The sequence below is a fragment of the Chiloscyllium plagiosum genome, unplaced genomic scaffold, assembly GCF_037043375.1.
Source record: "Chiloscyllium plagiosum isolate Xiang-an unplaced genomic scaffold, Cpla_swu_hap1 HiC_scaffold_22, whole genome shotgun sequence".
Taxonomy (NCBI): domain Eukaryota; kingdom Metazoa; phylum Chordata; class Chondrichthyes; order Orectolobiformes; family Hemiscylliidae; genus Chiloscyllium; species Chiloscyllium plagiosum.
This window is the reverse complement of record NW_028270160.1, coordinates 44224105-44243289: the sequence shown is the minus strand read 5'-3', so window position 1 is coordinate 44243289 and position 19185 is coordinate 44224105. Positions and strand designations below refer to the sequence as shown.

General features: G+C 37.3%; 1 protein-coding gene across 3 annotated transcripts; it reads left to right on the top strand.

Annotated features, from left to right (window-relative positions):
• Positions 1-533: 533 nt before the first annotated feature.
• On the top strand, positions 534-18609 carry znf518a (zinc finger protein 518A). 3 transcript variants are annotated; one of them, XM_043685711.2, is made up of 2 exons: positions 534-657; positions 10773-18609. In XM_043685711.2, exon 2 carries the CDS (start codon positions 10935-10937, stop codon positions 16410-16412), a length of 5478 nt encoding a protein of 1825 aa, XP_043541646.2. In that variant the 5' UTR covers positions 534-657; positions 10773-10934; the 3' UTR covers positions 16413-18609. The 3 variants fall into 3 exon arrangements, with proteins under 3 accessions (XP_043541646.2, XP_043541647.2, XP_043541648.2); XM_043685712.2 differs by lacking the exon at positions 534-657 and adding an exon at positions 915-1054; XM_043685713.2 differs by lacking the exon at positions 534-657 and adding an exon at positions 1105-1142.
• The last annotated feature ends 576 nt before the right edge of the window (positions 18610-19185 follow it).

Sequence of the window (19185 nt, the reverse complement as noted above, 5' to 3'; positions counted from 1 at the left end):
GCCATATGTTAGATAGCAGCCAAATGGTTCTAGGATACAGAAAGATTGAAATAAATACTTATGGTGCATGATACAACAGAGGATGATCTTGTTGGCTGACGAATGTTTAAGTTTTTTAGGTCACCTGTAGCACAACCCATACTTGTGAATTCAGATTAATTGGTGTTTTGCCTTCTGAATATTCACAACAGTACTTAAGTGCAAAATAAAACTACATGCTCTTCACATCTTTTTTAAAAAAAATTCCCCCCAATAATGATCAAACAGATTCTAAATTGATGGCCAATGGATGAGAAAGGGGAGTACAACATATGGATTTAAAATATGTTTGCAATCGTAGTCAAAAGTCCTTCTGACCCAACTGATTGCTCATTGTGTGATCAAAAATTGAACCCTTCTCCACTTGCTGCTGTTTCAGTTTGACACTTGGGTGGGTGTGCAATATTCAAACAGGAAGAATCGCTGCGATTTTGACGGAAGTTGTCTGTCAGGTACCACCACCTCCCCCACAGCCGGTTCAGTGTAGGCCAAGTCGGGCCCGTGCAGCAGCGCCTCCCCTGGGCCTCGGGCCGCCGCAGGAACCCCAGCAGCACAATGCCCGGATGTGACTGTCATGGCAGCTCATAGGGACCCTCTCACAACTTCCCAAAGAAAAAGGTAAGGTTTGAAAAAAATTTTTGAGTGCATATTCCGTTTCGTTTTGAAGCCTTTTTTAAGCAAAAAAATAAACCCACCAGTCAACACAGTGACATGACGGGGGGGGGGGGGGGGTGCCTTCAGTTCCAAGCCGCTGCGGCTCCCCTTCCTCGGGAATTCCAACAGAAACTCTGAAGAAAATGTCGGCTCGCTCGCAACGGCCGTGGGCGGAGGACATTTTCGAGCCGAGAGTAAATAGTGCAACCGATAAAACGTCGGCACAAGCAGGTACCTGGAGATCTGGGGTCGGATACACGGCGGAAGTGCATTTGCGGCGCAGTCGTCCTTTAAGCCGGTTATTTGAGAGTTGCAAGTGCTTGGCTAAAAGGGAATACATCAACCAGCTTCTTAATTCCGCGTAAGTGTATACGTCCGCCATTTTGACGGTGGGGTTAAATAGATTTCTATTCGGGATTTTCGGCCTCGGATCATGTCCACTGGAATAGGTCAGAATACTTCTGTTGGATAAATATATTGTTCAGACTTCTGTTATTTTTCCGTTGTAGACTAATGGTAAACTTTCAAAGCGGTTACCGCTGCATAGCCTGGTAGGCATTGCCAGTAGATGGATTTGGATTGTACTTATTCACCTCGAAATTGTTTCAGTTCAAAATTTCGCTTTTGCTCCTTGGTCGTTTGTGTGTGAGAGAGAGAGACACGTGTAACCTGTAGCCAGGAGTAATTAAATTCCCCTGCATTGAGGCATTTAAAATGTTATTTCATTTCAAAATTACAAATTCTTGAGTTGTCACGAAATTCGGTATTGTGTAGGGGTGGTTTTGCAACTCGAATAATTTACACTAGAATTCCATATTTTTGTTATTTATAACAATGGGGAATTTGTGCAGTGTTTATGAATGCATTATGTCCGTTGCTTTTAGGTAAGTGATGTAGAAATCCGAAGACAGTATTTGATCATTGTTGACTAATTTAACTTAGTTCTATGTATTGGATTGTGTGCCATGCCCAACTTTAATAAATTGCTTTAGTAAAATGGAGTGAAAAATTATGAATTTATTGAATTGAACCATCTTGGGAATGTTGCCCTTGAGGTTGCACCTTTGTCTCTTCTTTTACCTCTCCGCACCACCACCAACATGGTTTTACTGGATTTTAGTATTGATAGACCTGGATTGTTGGACACCATTTATTCCCTCAATTGTAAACTGCTGTATAATGCCTTGAATCAATATCACTTTTTAATTATTTTAGTGAGTGGAATATCTTTCTCTCACTCTTTATTGTTTGGACAGTTGTATCATCATCAAAGATATTAGAAAATCCACAGTGTAAGCAAATCTTTATTCCAAAATCCCTTATTTGAAACTTGATACTGTTGTTATCTCTCGACTTGACTATTCCAATGCAGTCCTATTCTGCCTCCCTGATTCCATCGTCCATCAGTTTTTGCACATCTGCGACACTTTTATCCACGTTCTAACTTGGACTAAGGCCTGTTCATCCATCATCGCCTTGTTTGCTGATCCAAATTTGGTTTATGATTGAGTGCTTTTGTTTTGATTATTATCCTTGTTTTCTGATTCATCTGTAGCAAAACCCATATTATCTTCATACAACTACTGAGATATCTCCCCTCCAATTCTGATCCTCAACTCCATTTTATGTGTTTACCCAACCAGTAATGACCATATCTTCAGCTGTCATAGCTCGTAGCTCTAAAATTCTGTCCATAAACTCCCCTGTCTCTTTCCTCCTCTGAAGACTGGCTCCTTAATCAAAATACTAATGTTTTATTTTGTGGCTCAGTTTTAAGTTTTGATAATGTTTCTGTGAAAGAACTTGGGACAGTTTACCACACGAAGGACACTGCATATCCAATAATGACAACATGTATCGTAATGTTAACGTTTTTAGATTGCTAATGTGCCAATTTTGAGCACTTCATGTTGGTTGTCAAGAAATTTGTGTTTGCATGAAAACTCACCAGTTTTGGCAGTATCTGTTCAAATAAATATTACTTCTCATTATTTTAAAGATTTCTCAACAGAACAACATGTTCATGTAAAGGGATTTTGAATTTTATATTGCATGAACTTGGGTGGTTATTTTATCCATTGTATGAAATATTAAACTCGTGATTCTTCTCTCTGAAAACTGCATGCTCTCCCTAATTTTGAGCAGATTCATGATAACTGACACATTCATTGGCTATGATATTACTAAGACAATACAAAGCGACACATCTCAGCTTGAAACCTATTGTTTTCTTTCAAGGCAAATAATAAGATAAACAATATCTTGCTTACTGGTTGTGTTTTGAAGATTGTGTGATGAAATGCTTCAGTTACATGCAGAAAGAATTGTATTGGTTTTGCTTAGCTAGTTTGTGTTTTATAGATTTTTAATTTTTAAATTTTCTTTGGTTAGATCATTATGGATGCATTACAGATATGAATATTAAATATTAAACTTCTGGAGTGTATTTTGCTCATTTAGGCAATTTTAAAGGCATGAAGCCTACACAGTTGCCCAAGTCTCCAAAAAAACTTTAATGCAATCAGTATTTAAACCTTTCTGAATTAGTTGGGGTCAATTCTCATTTCTAGTTTGAAATTTACTTTATGGAGTTGCCCTTCATGGCTATTTAACAGCATCTTGCTAAATACTTCCATTATTGTTGCAATAAGTAATGGCATGTGCCAATCTAGTGACCTGTTTTCTTTTGGCAAAGAACAACCAGTAGCACAATATATCTTTTTGTCTTTTTAAATGTTTAAACTTGTGTATATCAATAACAATTTCACCTTCCTTATTTTTACACGTGCCTGAAAAAAAGTCATCCATTGGAAGCATCCTGTTGCAATTATAAATAGGTACAAATACCATGTATTTAAAACTAGATTGTTACTGTTTGCTATTAATTAATCAATCAAGAATGATATGAAGAATAAAGCTAGTACCTGGACATGATTAGCATTTGAAATGACTATGGGTAACAGAATGTTTCTGTATTTTGAAAAAAAAATTGTTTCCATATTCCTGAAAATACTGCAATTGATGGCACACCCATATTTAACAACTTGCATTTTACAACTGAACAAATTGGAGAGTTGAGTTGGATGAGTGGCAACTATCTTCTCATTAATGCAATGGGAATAAACATTTTGAGTTTGGTGTGAAAATACTTATGAAAGCAAAAAGCCAATACAGCAGATTAGATGTCTAGTATTCAAGCCATACAGATTGGAAAGTGAAAAGATATTTGGTTTGAGTTGGAAACAAAAATAGCATGGTGAAGGTAGTGCCTCAGCACCAGTTTTTCTTTGCATGGTATTGTTCCTCATGTCAGGGGACATAACATGTCAAAACCCCACCTATGTAAAGCAGGGGCTGGGTTCCTTTTGGGTGAGGGGTAAACATGGTAAATATTTTTCTGATCTATTATCTTTTATCAATTGAGAGTGTAGAAACACAGAAACCTTTGGTGCAATTCATTCATGCTGACAAGGTTTCCTAAACTGAGCTGGTGTTATATGCCTGCATTTGGCCCATATCCCTCTAAGCATTTCCTATTCATGTCGCTGTCCACATGTCTTTGAAATGTTGTAATTGTACCCATCTAAACCACTTTTGACAACTTGCCATTCTCTGTATGAAAAAGTTGTCCCTTGGGTTCCTCTATAAATCTTTTCCCTCTTGTCTTAAACCTAATCTGTCTCATTTTGGGCTCCCCTACCCTGGGAAAAAGACCTTTTCTATTCAACTTGTTCATTTCCTTCATGATTTTATAAATCTCTAAGCTACAGGGAAAAAATCGCACCTCCTGTTATAACTCAAACCTCTCCAGTCTTGGTAACGTCATTGTTAATTTACTTTCAACTATTGGGTTGAGGTAGAGAGACAATTCAATTCTGAAATGATGATTGTTTTATTGCATCAGGAGGAACTGGTGCTTGTGTTAATATATAATCCTGTTGTCGAACCTAAAGAATATCACTATTCATTTAAAAAAAACAACATTTCATCATGTGATATGGAAGTTTTCCAGTTCTCTCACTGCTTGAGATCTTAAATCATTAAGAACTGGTTACTGTTTTAACTTGCATGTTTTCTTCAATCTGCCCTTGGGCATCTAATTTCTCAATGTGGCTGTCAGGATGATGAAGATGCTGAAAACTGATTTGGGGAATAGGGCTTTTGGATGGAGCAGTCGAGTTTTCTTTGAAGAATGTGCTTTAACTAAGTTTAGCTGTATAATTTTTGTTTCTTGTAGCTGAAAATACACAATTTTTGAATGATATCAGTTATTTTAAGAGATGAAGTGTTTTCCACATCGAGGTAAAGATAATTTGTTTAGCTAGGTAGCAAAATGTTGAGTGCAGCTCCTAGTGTTGGCAATAGTGATAGACAGCAGTGGTTCAATTGCATAGGAGTAATGTGAGAAAAGAAAATGGTGAGTTTGTAGGAGGAGTTATTCTTTTACATCTACATTTTTTTTGAGAGAGACTGATGACAAATCAGATTAGACAAAAGGGAAATAGGTTGACGTTAAGGAGTAAAAGTGAAAGAAGGATGGTGATAGAATTAAGCAAACAGGAGAGATCTACTGTTACATTTCTCCATTAATTTGATATTCCATATACTCCTATCCACTCTTTCCCACCCCCCCCAATTCATATGTTTATTGGTAGTTGGGGTAGACTTAATGTAAAACCACAGTTGCTGCCTTTCCCATTCAGCGCATTGTAAACTACTCTTATGTGACGTGCTGTGGTTTTTGCTTACCTAATGTAGCTTAAAAATGACTGTATACTGTAACAAAACTAAAAGTTATTGTGCTATTGTCTAATGTTCTTGTTTTTGACTATTTTATAATAGAGGCTTCTGTTTTGTATTATTTTAGTGTCATGCAGTAAATTCAAAGCACAAATTATTTCCAGAGTTTTAATTTTCCATGATTGGAAGTACTTTTATTTAACAGATATGAAAGTAGTTTCTCTTTCTGCTCCCTAACTTATTTCTTTTCTGGTTGTTTTGGTACTTTTTAATCTTTTCTTTGCCTTTGAAAGGGGTTTCTCTTCATAGGAAGAATATAAAAATTACCAGTCCCTAATTATTTTATAACTTTATAACTGATTTAATAACAAAGGGTGAAGCTATTTCATGGAATAGTCATTTATGATGTATATTAAGATCAAATAATCAGGTTTTTATGAAACATTGAGACTCTAGGATTATTAAGGATTCTCTTGGCTCATTCAAGGCCCATTATTCCTGGGTGGCTGCTAACATTTTTTCATTTGTGAGATGTGGATATTATTGGCAATACTAACCTATTATTTGTCCTTATTGTTTTTGAGAACGCGGTGATGAACTTTGTGAGTATCTGTTTTTTTTCTGTGGTTAAGATACAGTTCTATTAGGTTGAGAATTACAGGATTTTGATTCAGTGACATTCCAGGAAGGATGCTCTATTTCCAAGTCTTGCAGGTATTGGTAGATACATGCAGTTGTTTGTCCTTTTTTTGATGTAGAGGTCATAGACTTTGGGAAGAAAGTTTCAACAAATTGTAAATTTTCTTTTGTAGATGTTACATCCTGAAACTGTGGTGTACTGGTGGTGAAAGGAATTAATGTTTTAAAATGTTGGACTGGTTATCACTCAAATCGTGGGCTTTGCCCTGGTTTGTTTTATCTACTTGAGTGTAATTAGAGTGGTGTCCACCTGGGCAAGTAGAGAATATTCCATCTTTCTCCTGACTTGTGACTTGTGGATAGTGGACAAGGTTTTTGGAGTCAAGATGTGAGTCCCTCACAGGAGAATGCTGTGACCTGCTCTTCTAGCCATAATATTTAAGTTTCTTGTCAGTGGTGGTCCCAGGGTGTTTATTGACACTGCCAATCATTGTCAGGTGTTGGAGGTTAGATTCTCTTTTAGCAATGTTATTTGCATTATTGCCATTAACGTTGCTCTGCCTTTGCATGTTTGTATGGACTACTTGATCAAATGGCATTCCAGTCATTAGTAAATATCACCTAATGAGGGAAGGGCATTGAAGTAGTTAGATGTTTGGGCTGGGGTTAATATCCAGAGGAACTCCTGTGATGTGGTGGGAATAAGACCATTGGCCTCTGGAAACAGCTGTTGTTTTCCTTTGTGCTTGGTCGTACTCCAGTTTTTCCTTGATTTCTTATTTGTGGGTGATTTTTCAAGAATTCTTTGATTCTACTTTTTGTCAAATGCTGCTTTAACACAGATCTGCCGTAATACCTGTTTAAATAATCTAAATATAGATAAAAGAGCTTACGGTCATAATGAAATCTGGACTCAAGTCGTCCTGATACAGCTAACCTGAATGTGGTATTTTAAATCAACTTGTTCGGACATATTATGACACCTCCAGGGCAGGTGGGGCTTGAACCCAACCTCCTGGTCCACAGATAGAGGCACTATCACTACATAATAAAGTCCCCAGAGTGTTTGTGAGCAGGTTTTTAAATATTTTTCTAACCACCTTGCTCAGAGTTGTGTACCACTACACCACAAACTCCTACCAAGGTTATTTCTGAGTAAGTGCCTTTTGACAAGATCTTGCATCATTTTGTTGATTTAAGAGCAGATTGGTGTGATAATTAGCCAGATTGGATTTGTCCTGCTTTTTGTGGACAGACATACCAGGACAATTCTACACTCTTGTCAGGTATTTGATAGTAATGGCACTGTTTCTGTTTGGCTAGTTCTGGAATGCAAATAGTCATTAATACTGCTGCGATGTTGTCAGGACCCATAGTCCTTAATGTACAGGTCATTCTGCTATAACACGCATTTCATTAATACAAATTCATTTTAATACGATTGATGAATTGGAGGACACTGTTCCTACAGCGCAAATGTTTAAAGTGTGTATCGGCTATAACGCGATACCAGCCCTAGTAGTTTAAATGGTGCTGCTGTTACATGATTTTCTCATAACATGGGTTGCATGTGAACGTAACTACTGCATTATAGCAGAAGTGACTGTTCGGTGTTCTCAGCTGTTTTTCAATTTTATGAAATGAATTAGTTGAAGGCTGACTTTTATGATAAAGACCTTCGGATGGATAGTTGGATCATTCGGTCAACATTTCTTGATGACTGTGGTTGCTCCACCTTGTATTTAACACTGATGTTCTGGGCTGTGCCATCAGTGAGGATAGGGATGTTTTTACAGTTTCTTCCTCCTGTTGAATTATCTGTTGCCATTCATGATTGCTTATGGGAGGACTGCAGAGCTTTGACCTGTTGCATTGATGTGGCATTTTTTAACTTTGTCTGTTAATACTGTTTCAGCTATTTAGCATATCTGAAATCCTGTGTTTCACTTTTAGATTGGCACCTCACTTTATGTATAGTGTTTTACACATACCATTGAGCTAGAGTTGATTCCTTGAGTTGAGGGTAATAGTTAATGTGCTGAAGGGTGAGGCAACATATTGTGATTGAATGCATATAGATCAGTAGTTGATGACTTGTGTTGTGTATATACCCAGTTTTGAGCGCTCAGCTCTAGACTGAATCTAGTTCCATTTAGAATGGTGGCAATGCTGCAAAACACTGTCTTAATACGTAGATGTAACTTATCATCATGAGGAGAATGTGGCAGTCGTGTCAACCAATATTTTGGACAGGCCCTTTTGTGATGGGATAGCTTCGAGAATGTGATTTTTTTTTTTCACCAGCTACTGTGTACTGAGCCTAGCAGTTAGGCCCTTGAAGTTTTGAGAGTTGTAATACTTCCAAGCCAAACTTCGTAACAGATGTCCATGATCCCACCCAAAGTCGATTCCTTGACTATATTACATTCATCCAGTGTTGAAGCAGGGATCTATGTGGTCATAAACAGGAGGTTTAAAATTTTCAAACCAGCATGGATAGGGTGATTAGCTAAGATCTTCTTCTCAGGGGAAGGGAGTCCAAACTGGAGGGCATAAGTTTAAAGTGAGAGGCAAAGATTTTATAAAGGATCTGCAGAACAACTTTTCTATACAGGATCGAGTGGAAAGAGCTGCCAGAGCTGGTGGTGGAGGCAGATACAATTACAAAATTTAAAAGGCATCAGGGTATGTACATGAATAGGAAGAGTGAGTTTTGAGAAGATTTTGTAGCTCAGGTTGAGGTTCTGGATGTAAGTTTGCTTGCTGAGCTGGAAGATTAGGTTTTTTAAGAATAGATTCCCTACTGTATGGCAACAGGAAGGTTCGTTTTCAAGACTTTTCATCACCATACTAGGTAACATCATCAGGTGAGCCTCCGGTGAAGCGCTGGTGTTAGTTTCACTTTCTGTTTGTGTTTAGGTTTCCTTGGGTGGTTGATGTCATTTCCTGTATTGATATCATGAATGGGAAGGGTTTAGAGCGACATGGACCAAATGCTGGCAAATGGGATTAGATCAGTTTAAGATAGCTGGATGAGTTGGACTGAAGGATCTGTTTACATGCTGACTAACTGATTTTCTTTCAAACTAGGAGGGTGATCCTATTTACTAGGAACATATGAAAAGAGAGATATATGATCTGAGTAGGCAGTTAGTGAAAAGCTCATCATCCTGAAATATTAACTTTCTTTCTCTCTCCATGTGTGCTGCCTAATCATCTGCATGTTTCCAACATACACAGCAAGATACTTTTATTTTCAGTTTATGTTCTGGACTAACCTAGCAAGGAAACACTTTCTCAGTTATATGTCCAATGTTCATCAGAAGCCTGTGCTGGCTCAATGAAGTTAAGAAAACCCTGATAGGAATATTTTATTCAGTTTTATTTTTGTCTGACAAAAGTTGTGATTCGTTGATTTAAGGTGATAGGTGGGTAACATAACTTTGCATGTTTTTGTGTCCCCAAAGCATTAGCCTAAGCCTCTGGGTTACTAAGCCAGTGACATTATGAATATGCTGCTGAAAAGATGGTGGCGACATAGTATAATGTTACTGCATTGTTAATTCAGACACTCAGTCGAGTGCCCTGGGGGCATGTGTTCAAATTCCACTATGGCAGCTAGGGAAATTTTTCATTTTAAAATTAAAACAATCTTGAATTTAAAGATGGTCTCGGTCAGTTGTTAAAAAACCCATCTATTTCACTAATGTTGTTTTAGGGAAGGTAATCTGGGTCCTTACTTGGTCTGGCTGAGGTGTGACTTTAGATCCATTGCAATGTAGTTAAGTCTTAACTGCCCTCTGACATGGACTCGTAATCCGCTCAATTCAAGGATTGTTAGGAAGAATGCCAGTCTTACCAGTGACATCCACACCCCAGGAAAGAATAAATAAAAACTGTCTGATCCAAATAGAATATTTCAGCATCCTTTGGAAGGATTCAAGTAGTGCATGGGAAAATGTGAAAAGGTACAATATTGAGTACAGATGAAGAAGAATTCCAGTTATTAACTATATCACCTTTAATAAAAGGATGCTTTCTTGGGCCATTTACAGGAGCGATCAACACTGTTACCTGTACCTAAGAAGTTATAGTAAATCCAAAAACTTGTACAGTATTTGTTTTTGTGGCTTGACAGTTGTATGTCCCAGCAATGGGGCGAAATGGTGGCTCAGTGGTTGGCGCTGCTACCTCACAGCGCCGGGGACCCAGGTTCGATTCCAGTCTTGGGCAACTGCAAACTCACACAGACACATTTTCCCTGTGGCTGTGAGGGTTTCCTCTCGGTCCTCTGTGTTTCCTCCCACGTCCAAAGATGTGTAGGTTAGGTGAATTGGCCATGCTAAATTGCCCATAGTGTTCAGGGATGTACAAGTTAGGTGCATTAGTCAGGGGCAAATAGGGTAGGGAAATGGGTCTGGGTGGGTCACTCTTCAGAGGGTTGGTGTCGACTTGTTGGGCAGAAGGCCTGTTTCCACACTGTTGAGATTCTAATTCTTATTCAATGCGTAATCATTTTTTAATAGTTGATTTCCAAAATTTTGTTCAATGTTATCATTTTTATCTCTTTTGAAATAATGCAACAAAAGTTTGAGTTCTGCAAATACTGAAGGTCTTGTTCCTGACAATTATTTTGTGCAGCATATCAGTTTTTGTGTGCTATAGCTCAATTCAAAATTTTGTTTTTCTTTATTTTACAGAATTGCTATCACTCTGAAGAGTACTTTGTAGCCTGGTTTGTCTGAGCTAAAATTATGGAGAAATGATCTCTCTGAGCTGCCTTGTGATATATAGCAAATGGAAAGAAGACATCTAACAAGTCTCCACAACATCCTTGATTAACATTCCACAAAAATTGAAATATGCAATCTGACCAGAAAAACTTTGTACAAACTAATGAAGCAAATGCTTTTGCAGGTGCAGTTAGCAAGAGATACTATAAAAAGAAACTAGCTTCGTCAATGAAAAAGGACAAAGGAGCCGCACAAAAGCGTGCACGTGTTCCATCTATGCCTTCAGTGACTCTGAATAAGAATGTGAATAATCAGGCTTGTCAAGAGCTGAAATTTAAGCTTAAAAATGTAAAAATCGTTCTTTCAAGATTAGATGTGCAGAAAAGCATCTCTCCACACTTGGTTGCAAATGACAGTAAAATTTCACTAACTAGATGTCAAACTGCAAGAAAATCCATGAGGACGGGTGGCCGAACTTGGGTGGACCATCGGAATATTTCATTCAAGGATAGTTCTTTGCCGCAGTCATTGGATGATGTACCTAAAACTTCACAGGGGGTGGCAAAAGATGTACTAGTAAAGGTTCTACGTTTTAGCTGTGAAAAATGCAAAGATAGTGCTGAATACAACCCAAAACAGTTACTGAAACATTACCAGGAGTTGCATGCTGCAGATTTGCCTGTATATCCCTGTGAGTTATGTAGTTTTACTGCTAATGATTTTCAGACACTGAGCCAACACCGATTGAAACATCGCACTCCTCTTCTTAAGTGTGAAGTTTGCAATGATGGTAAAATGTATACTCTACAAGAGCTGAGAAAGCATCTAAATTGGAAACATGGTGTAAATGGTAATTTTCGCTGTGAAAAATGTCGGTTTTCTACGAAGGATCAAGGCACATTTATTCAACACATTCACAGACATGATGTGATTCAATACAAATGTGGTAAATGTGAGCATGTAAGTTATACAAAAGGTGAGTTTCAGAGACATCTTGTTGTACACACAGGAGCTTTTCCCTTTTGCTGTCAATACTGCAAATATGGTGCAACACGTAAAGACTATATCATAAAACACATTAATGCTGTCCACAAGAGCCTGACAGAAAGTAGCAGTTCAAAACCAGAAATGGATTCAGGTCAGAAAGGCAAATTGAAGAGTTCAGCGGGTCTGAAACTTGTTCTGAAAAGATATAAAAATGGGGTGTCTCGGAAAGTACAGTGGAGAAAGAAAAGGCAAATACTGCATTTGTCAACTACAAAGGATAATGCTAAGAGATCTGATGATGCAACAAAAAAGTTTAGCCATCCAGTACAACAGTCTCCAGTTGTCGATGTGAGTTTAAATGAAAAAGTAGTTGGTCCCAAAGATATCAACATTGAGAAAGATGATATTCTGCGACCAAAGTCAACAGCTTCTACTCCACAGAAGTCAGCAGATGCAAATAGCTCTAAACAAACAGCTATAAAGATTGTTCCATTTCGGCCCCCTGTCCTAATACTAAAGAATAAGTTATCAGTGCCACCTAACTATAGTGCTCAATTTATGGGCTTCAAAGTTGTAAATGGCAAACAGCATTTGGTATTGAAGCTAATACCTACAAGTAAACAAAATGTAAGTGCTTCAGATTCTCAAAATAAAGCTGGTAATGATGGCTCTTTATGTTTGCCTCAGAACACAGGAAATTCAGATGCTAAATTACCCTGTACACAAACATCACATGCGAATGCAGAATTCATTAGATTATCAAATATTATGACAAATCAGCCTCCTGTATTAATGGTAACAGACAATTCTACAGCGCCAAAGATACAAACATCAGTTCCACAGCTATCTCACAAACTTTCTGTAACGAATGATAAGCTTGCTCAAGTTAAGGCAATAGAGCCATCAATTATAGGCATGAGTTCATCTCTCACAGGCAAATTATTATTGCCAACATCATCTTTGAATCTAATTGAGTCCGCAATAAACAAAGGTACACCAGATAACCAAATTAAACAAAACAAGACTTCAACTCCAGAAAACTCTTCCATTTCAGATAGTTCTTCATCTCTGACGTTTGTATCTTCAACCAGTAGTCAAATTTCTTCAAAGGGATTGCAATGCTTAATGGAGCAGGCATCCAGTGGAAAAGTTATGTCTCAGTCAGACAGTGATGTTTCATTACATACCATAAAAGGTTGCCATTTACCTTTTATTCACAATTATGCTAAGGTGAAGGTTTCTGCATCAAATGAATCTTGTGACTTGATGATGCAGGGTGATAGTTCAAAGCCAGTGACAATCTCTCAACCATCAGTAGTCCTTCCTCAAAGTACCTTTAAAGATGAATCAAGCTCTGGGCAGCCACCCAAAATGGAAGCTCATGGAATTCATATGTCAAGCCTTCAGCAACTGCAGTGTATTGTAACATCTCAAGCCTCTATAAATTCAAAATATGATCCATTCAATGGAAAAGTTTCAACAGCTAGCACATCCAGTTCCAGCAAACCACCATCAACAAGCATTTCATCCCAGTTGCTGCTTGGCTGTCAAAATCCAGGTATGAATGAATTTAATTCGCCTATGATTCTGCAAATGCTGGAACCTTCTGAAATTGTTGAAGAATCTGATATAGACAGAAAACCAGTGGCATCAAAAAATATCTCTCACTCATCTACAGTACCTACAAGTTCTACAACATCAAGTTCTAATTCCTTTTCAGCTTCAAGTCAACTTGGAGCTGAAACCCTAAATCCAAGGTGTGATGATCTCTCTAGTAATCCTATTGTTGACTGCAACATTAATTCTTGCTGTGCAGTATTAAGCACAGTTGTTTCAAATCAAAGTATCTATTCTAACAATGTTGAGGAACCTAACCAAGTTAATTATGATAAATGTTTGCATAATGTACATTCTATAGAAGTACCAATATTGGAAAAATGTGAGTCTGAAACCTTAAAGGTTAGTGAAATGGAATTCAAAAATGTCCATGAAATGCAAAGTGGCCAAAATTGTATGTCAGTGCAGGGACAACATAAGCTTAAGTGTATAAGTAATTGGTCCTCTACAACAGATCGGATATCTAGCTTGGAGGGAAATACTAGATTTCAAAATATCAAAGTGGATGAAACAATTTCTAGCATTAGCTCAGGTTCACAAGGAGAGATCCTGGATTCCTGTAGATCTGAATCATTTTCAGAAAAATCAACTTGTGTGAGTAAACCAGACGTAGAGATGATGGACTGTTCTATCAATGATAACCAGGGTCACAGTGTTACTGCAGAAGGCTTCTTGGAAGAGCAAGTTAATGATCGTAGTGTTTCCCCAGTAATGCCTAGAATTACATCTGTGTTCTCGTTGCAGACTGGGGATGGAATGAGTTGCTTGGCACCTGAAGAAAATCAGTTACTACTTGATGCATTGAAGGCCACCTCCGTATTTGAGAATTTTTGCAGTGGATCACAGTGTCCCCAAAGTAGTCCTCCTCGTTTTCCAGAAAAACAGACCAGTACATTTTCTGCAACAAACAAAATGGATTTACATAATTATTCTATTAAGCAGAACTGTTGGGCTACGCAGTTGGACTCTCTAAATGACAGCTGTGTTTTAGGTATTGACAAATCTCTTGGTGAGAAAAGAACACAGCAGATCCTATCTCCATCTGTATCAAGTAATTGCACACTACCAAATGTTGCAAAATTGAACACACTGTTAAAGACTCATTCTGCTGAAATAATTAACCAGCAGTTGTTAAAGGATGCAATTCGTACTTCTGCTAATGGGAGCAGTAACTCTTCTATCGCACCTGTGACACTTCTAGGTCCTTTGCGCCTTGCTGGTATTGCTAAATCAGTTGTGATCCAACCATCACAGAAGGGTTCTGCAGTGCCCTTGCATTTGACAAAACAACCTAGATTGCAAGTAGTCTCTGGGGGATCAGTTCCGCAGCCAAAAGTTGTTACGGGAAACTCTGCCTCCCTGCCAGATAAGGGGTCAGGTTTAGTACTTACTTTTGGAAATGGAGCTCTTGGTGCAGTTGCTAGTATTGTTTGTGGTGGCAATCCTCAGACGTTGGATCGTACACAAGGACACACGCCGGTATCTGACAAAATCGTGCAAAATACATGTTCGTTAACCAGTGATTCCAGATTAGATTGCATGAAGACTACACCAGTAAACAGTTTGTCTTTCAAAGATCCTTTGCCTAAAGATCCTGTTTCCACTGTGTTTGACCATCATTCTTATGCAAAGCTGACTTTTGATACTAATAACAGTTATACAGCTGAGAAAGGCACATTAAACATAAATGATCAGGATAAAAAAAAAATTATTGAACCACTTGAAAATATTACCTCTGTATCAAGTAATTCTCCCTCAATTCCATTAAGACATGTGACTGTTTTAGGTTGTGAGAACACACACAGTACAAATATTGAAAATTTATCAGACCAACAAACTGTTGTGCTTCAGTGTATTGCAAAGAAACCTACTGAAACTAAACGTGAAGATGCTATTACAAATTCTAGTTCCATGCCTGAAGAAAATGGGCCATTTCCAAAAAAGATTTTCTTGAAATTTATTAAAAGTCCTAGTGGGGAGTCAGGAATGAAAAGCAATCAATTTCTGACAAATTCCATGGCATTTCACAGTGATGCTGCAGGTGACTTGACGAAGTCTTTACAGCAACCAAGTCAAACTGTGTTGTTTGCTGGTGGCTCTCCATGTATCCTGATGCCAGTGAATAAACCTGTGCTCTCAACTCCTGCAAATGACAGCATCCTTCCCCAACTCAGTGCTCAGGCTTCCTTTAAACTTCCTATTCCTCCAGCTTCCAGAAGTTCACCCATTCGATCCGCTGAGAAAAGAAATGCTAGTAAAGTCTCTTCAGTTTCGTCTCAGAGATCTGCAACAAAACCAATCTGCAGATGGGATGATGAGAAATCTGATGAACTGTGGCAGCCACGGAAATCATGTAATGAAAAGCTTGTTTTCAGATACAGCAAGCGACTAAAAAAAAAGTTGGAAAATTCTGCAAATCCATTAAAAACAGTATCCAGTAGCTTTGATGAACTTAAAGAAACAGAGCAAGAACAAAAAACTCCTCAAGTTAAGAATATCGCATCTAAGCGTAGCATTGTGAAGACCCTAAGACTTGTACCTTTTGATCATGGGCAACTTATTAGATGTCCGAGAAGAAACCAACCTGTGATAGTGCTTAACCATCCTGATGTTGATGCCCCTGAAGTGGTTAATGTAATGAAAACCATTAAAAAGTGTAAAGGAAATGTTCTCAAAGTAGTTTTATCAAAAAGAACAATTAGTGCTTTGTTGGATGCTTGTAGCAGTATGCAAGTAGCTGAGAAAGGATTCCTCCTCAATCAGGGCAAAAAGATAAAACCGGTAAGCCCTGTCAAGGAAAGATATGTGCTGAAGTTAAAATTGAAAAAGACAAGCAAGAACAATTATCAGATTGTAAAAAACATTTCGAATAAAGCTATTGAAGCTAGATTCAGCTGCTGGTTTTGTGGTCGAATATTTGATAACCAGGAGGATTGGGTGGGTCATGGTCAACGTCACTTAATGGAAGCTACAAGAGATTGGAATAGCTTGACTTGTTGGTAATGCATTAAGCATCAAAAGGTCTAAGATTGAAAGTAATTTGTGATGTTCATGTTTTGCCTATGTCCAGTTCACTGCACCACTTCAGTTAATGTAAATTTATTGGAGAGGAACTGTCTTATGAAACCTGGATGAGAGAAAAGCATTTAAATTTGAATGTACTTAAAGGCCTTTATAGACTGTTTCACAGTATTTTCTTGTTTTGAACTATTTATAACAATGGCTGTGGCACAGTATTGGGATTTACCTAATACTTTGGATAACACTAAATAAATGCACTCTTCAGAATATCTTCAGAAAATTTGGTCGGAATAGCCATTTTCTTTCAGGTTTTATTATGACCGAATATCTTCAATAAGGAGGGATGTTACTAATTGTGGTGTAAATTTATTTTATATTGTCATAATTGAAAAATTTACAAAAGTGAACCTGATTCAAATAATTGTAATGTCTTAATTACAGATATACTGTTAAGCACAGGTTGTGTGCTGGACCCAAGCAAAGACAATCATTTGTACTTTTAATTGCTGTTTGCTATACAATAAGTTGCCATGAAATGATTAAACAATCTTTTTAGATTTCTAAACATTTGACTCTCAGTTTTCTGCTATCCTGGTTACCCTCTATTTAGTGAGTTGTCATAAAATGTGGAACTTCTTTGATACATTTTTTTCTTTGACAAGTTATTTTGTGGTTATATACTATGCAGTGGAGGAAGCAGTGCAGTTTGAAAATTCAGCCATTTGATATCTATCTTTTATTTTTGTCTATTAATCCATGTCTAGGGGACAGTTGGTTTTCATTGTAGAGTGTTGCCAACAGCACTGGTTCAATCCTCTCACCGGCTGCGTTTACCATGAAGGTACCACTTTCTAAGCCAGTCTGCTTGTCTGAAGTGTGGTGACACTCTGGTTAAACCACCAGATACCTTTCTGTAATGAGTCGTCTGTGACTATGACGATTTTACTTTATCATTGTATGATCCATGGTCATAAAGTGAATCCGAATTATTCTCGGGTATATCTTGAGGTGCATACTTTTCAGGACCTCCGAGCATGAGCTCCAAGCTTTTTTTTGTATTTTCATGGGGTTCCAAAATGGTTGGAGAGAAAAAAATCCAATGCTAAATATGTTTTTAATAGCATTCACAGTTTATTCTTTTCAGATTCTTTTCTTGAAATCAATTGAATATGAGAGAATTTGCTAAACGGAATCAGTCTTTGAAAAGGTTGGTCTATGTGTGGCTGCAGGTTCAATGTTTGGCAGGCATAGAGAATTATTGCAGGGTGTGGCGAAAGATGATGACTAATTGGGTACCCCTTTCAAAGAGTGTAATGATTAATGTAACCTCATCTGTATTGTACTGCAAATATGTGAAAATAAAATCGTGAAGAGATCTGGAATGTTATGAAGCTCTGGATGGACGCAGACACCTGATGGCCTTAACTGCTCCAGGCACAAGGAAATTGTGGCTGGTTTGCTCACTTAGTCTATGCATTGTTTGTCATCTATTGAAACTAATGAAAGATGCCATTGTTAGAGGAGAGAGTTATGGAAAAAACAAGGTAAGTTTGTACTCTGTTTATGAGTAATGACTGACAATTTGAAAGAATGCAAATTAATATGAATCTAAATTGCCAATATTTGTATCCTCATTTGAATGGCTGCTTGCATTTAACCCTCCTGGCATTGTTTAAAGTCTGCATCTATTGAATGATCTGTCCAAATTATTATAAATTTAGTAATTTACTATTTCTGCAGACTAATTTGACTATGACCCCTTTGAAAATCTCTGCTGTGGTCAAATTTATACTATGTAGATTGTATTTGTACAGTCAGAAATTGGGTTACTGCCATTCTGTAGATGTGCAAAGGTACTCCTAGTTCTCTAGGACTCTGATATTTTTGAGCAGTATGTAAGTGTTATATTTTTCTATTTAATTTTGAAACTGTAAAGATGAGCTGTTTTTATAAAGCAAATATTTATGTAAGATTAAATTGTTATATATTTTTACATCAATGGTTTGTTGCTATAATAAGCAATTTCTAAAGAAATTCCTGTTATTTGAAGTATAATTTCAGTTGACTAGTAAGTGCATCAAAAGGAATACTTGGATATGAAATGTATTTAATGTGGATAGGTGTCCTGCTTCAGTTTTTTTTCTCTTCTAAATAAAACAATTGCTTGCTAGAGTTGAAATTGGAGATTTTATTTTGTTTATTGGAAATGGATTGAATGAGTTCCACATAACTAATCTCAAAACCTTAACATGTTTTATAGCTCTGCGCTATCAAGTTTTGGGTTATTCCTTTTCAAGCTATTTACCAATGCATGATATTTTGAATAAGTATGTACATTTTCTTCAGAAATAAAGATAATTGAAAGCAATTTGTGATTTTTCTTCTGTTGCCTACTTTCACAAACATATAGATTTATGCTACCTGTCAAAATAAAGCTATTTCATACTTTATCCATTTATTTTGGCTTGCAACAACTATACTAAATTGCAGATCTATTTTGCTCCATTAGAAATTTGTTTAACTACAATGAGAATTCTTGCATATTAGGTCTACTGTTGAAAAACAATCCCTCTCTATGCAAAACCATTATGAGAAGAAACCAGTAATTTTTTTAGAATATGCCGGACTATTAAAGATCATTGTTTTAGCCCAAGCGATAGGAAGTAACTTTGTCCCCAAACCATTTCTAACAGTTTTACAAGCTCATTAATTTGTCTGACTCTTCTATTAATAAAATATAGACACGATTGAAATA

Coding starts and splice junctions, on each gene's coding strand:
- znf518a (XM_043685711.2), top strand. CDS start 10,935: ATGCAATCTGACCAGAAAAACTTTGTACAAACTAATGAAGCAAATGCT.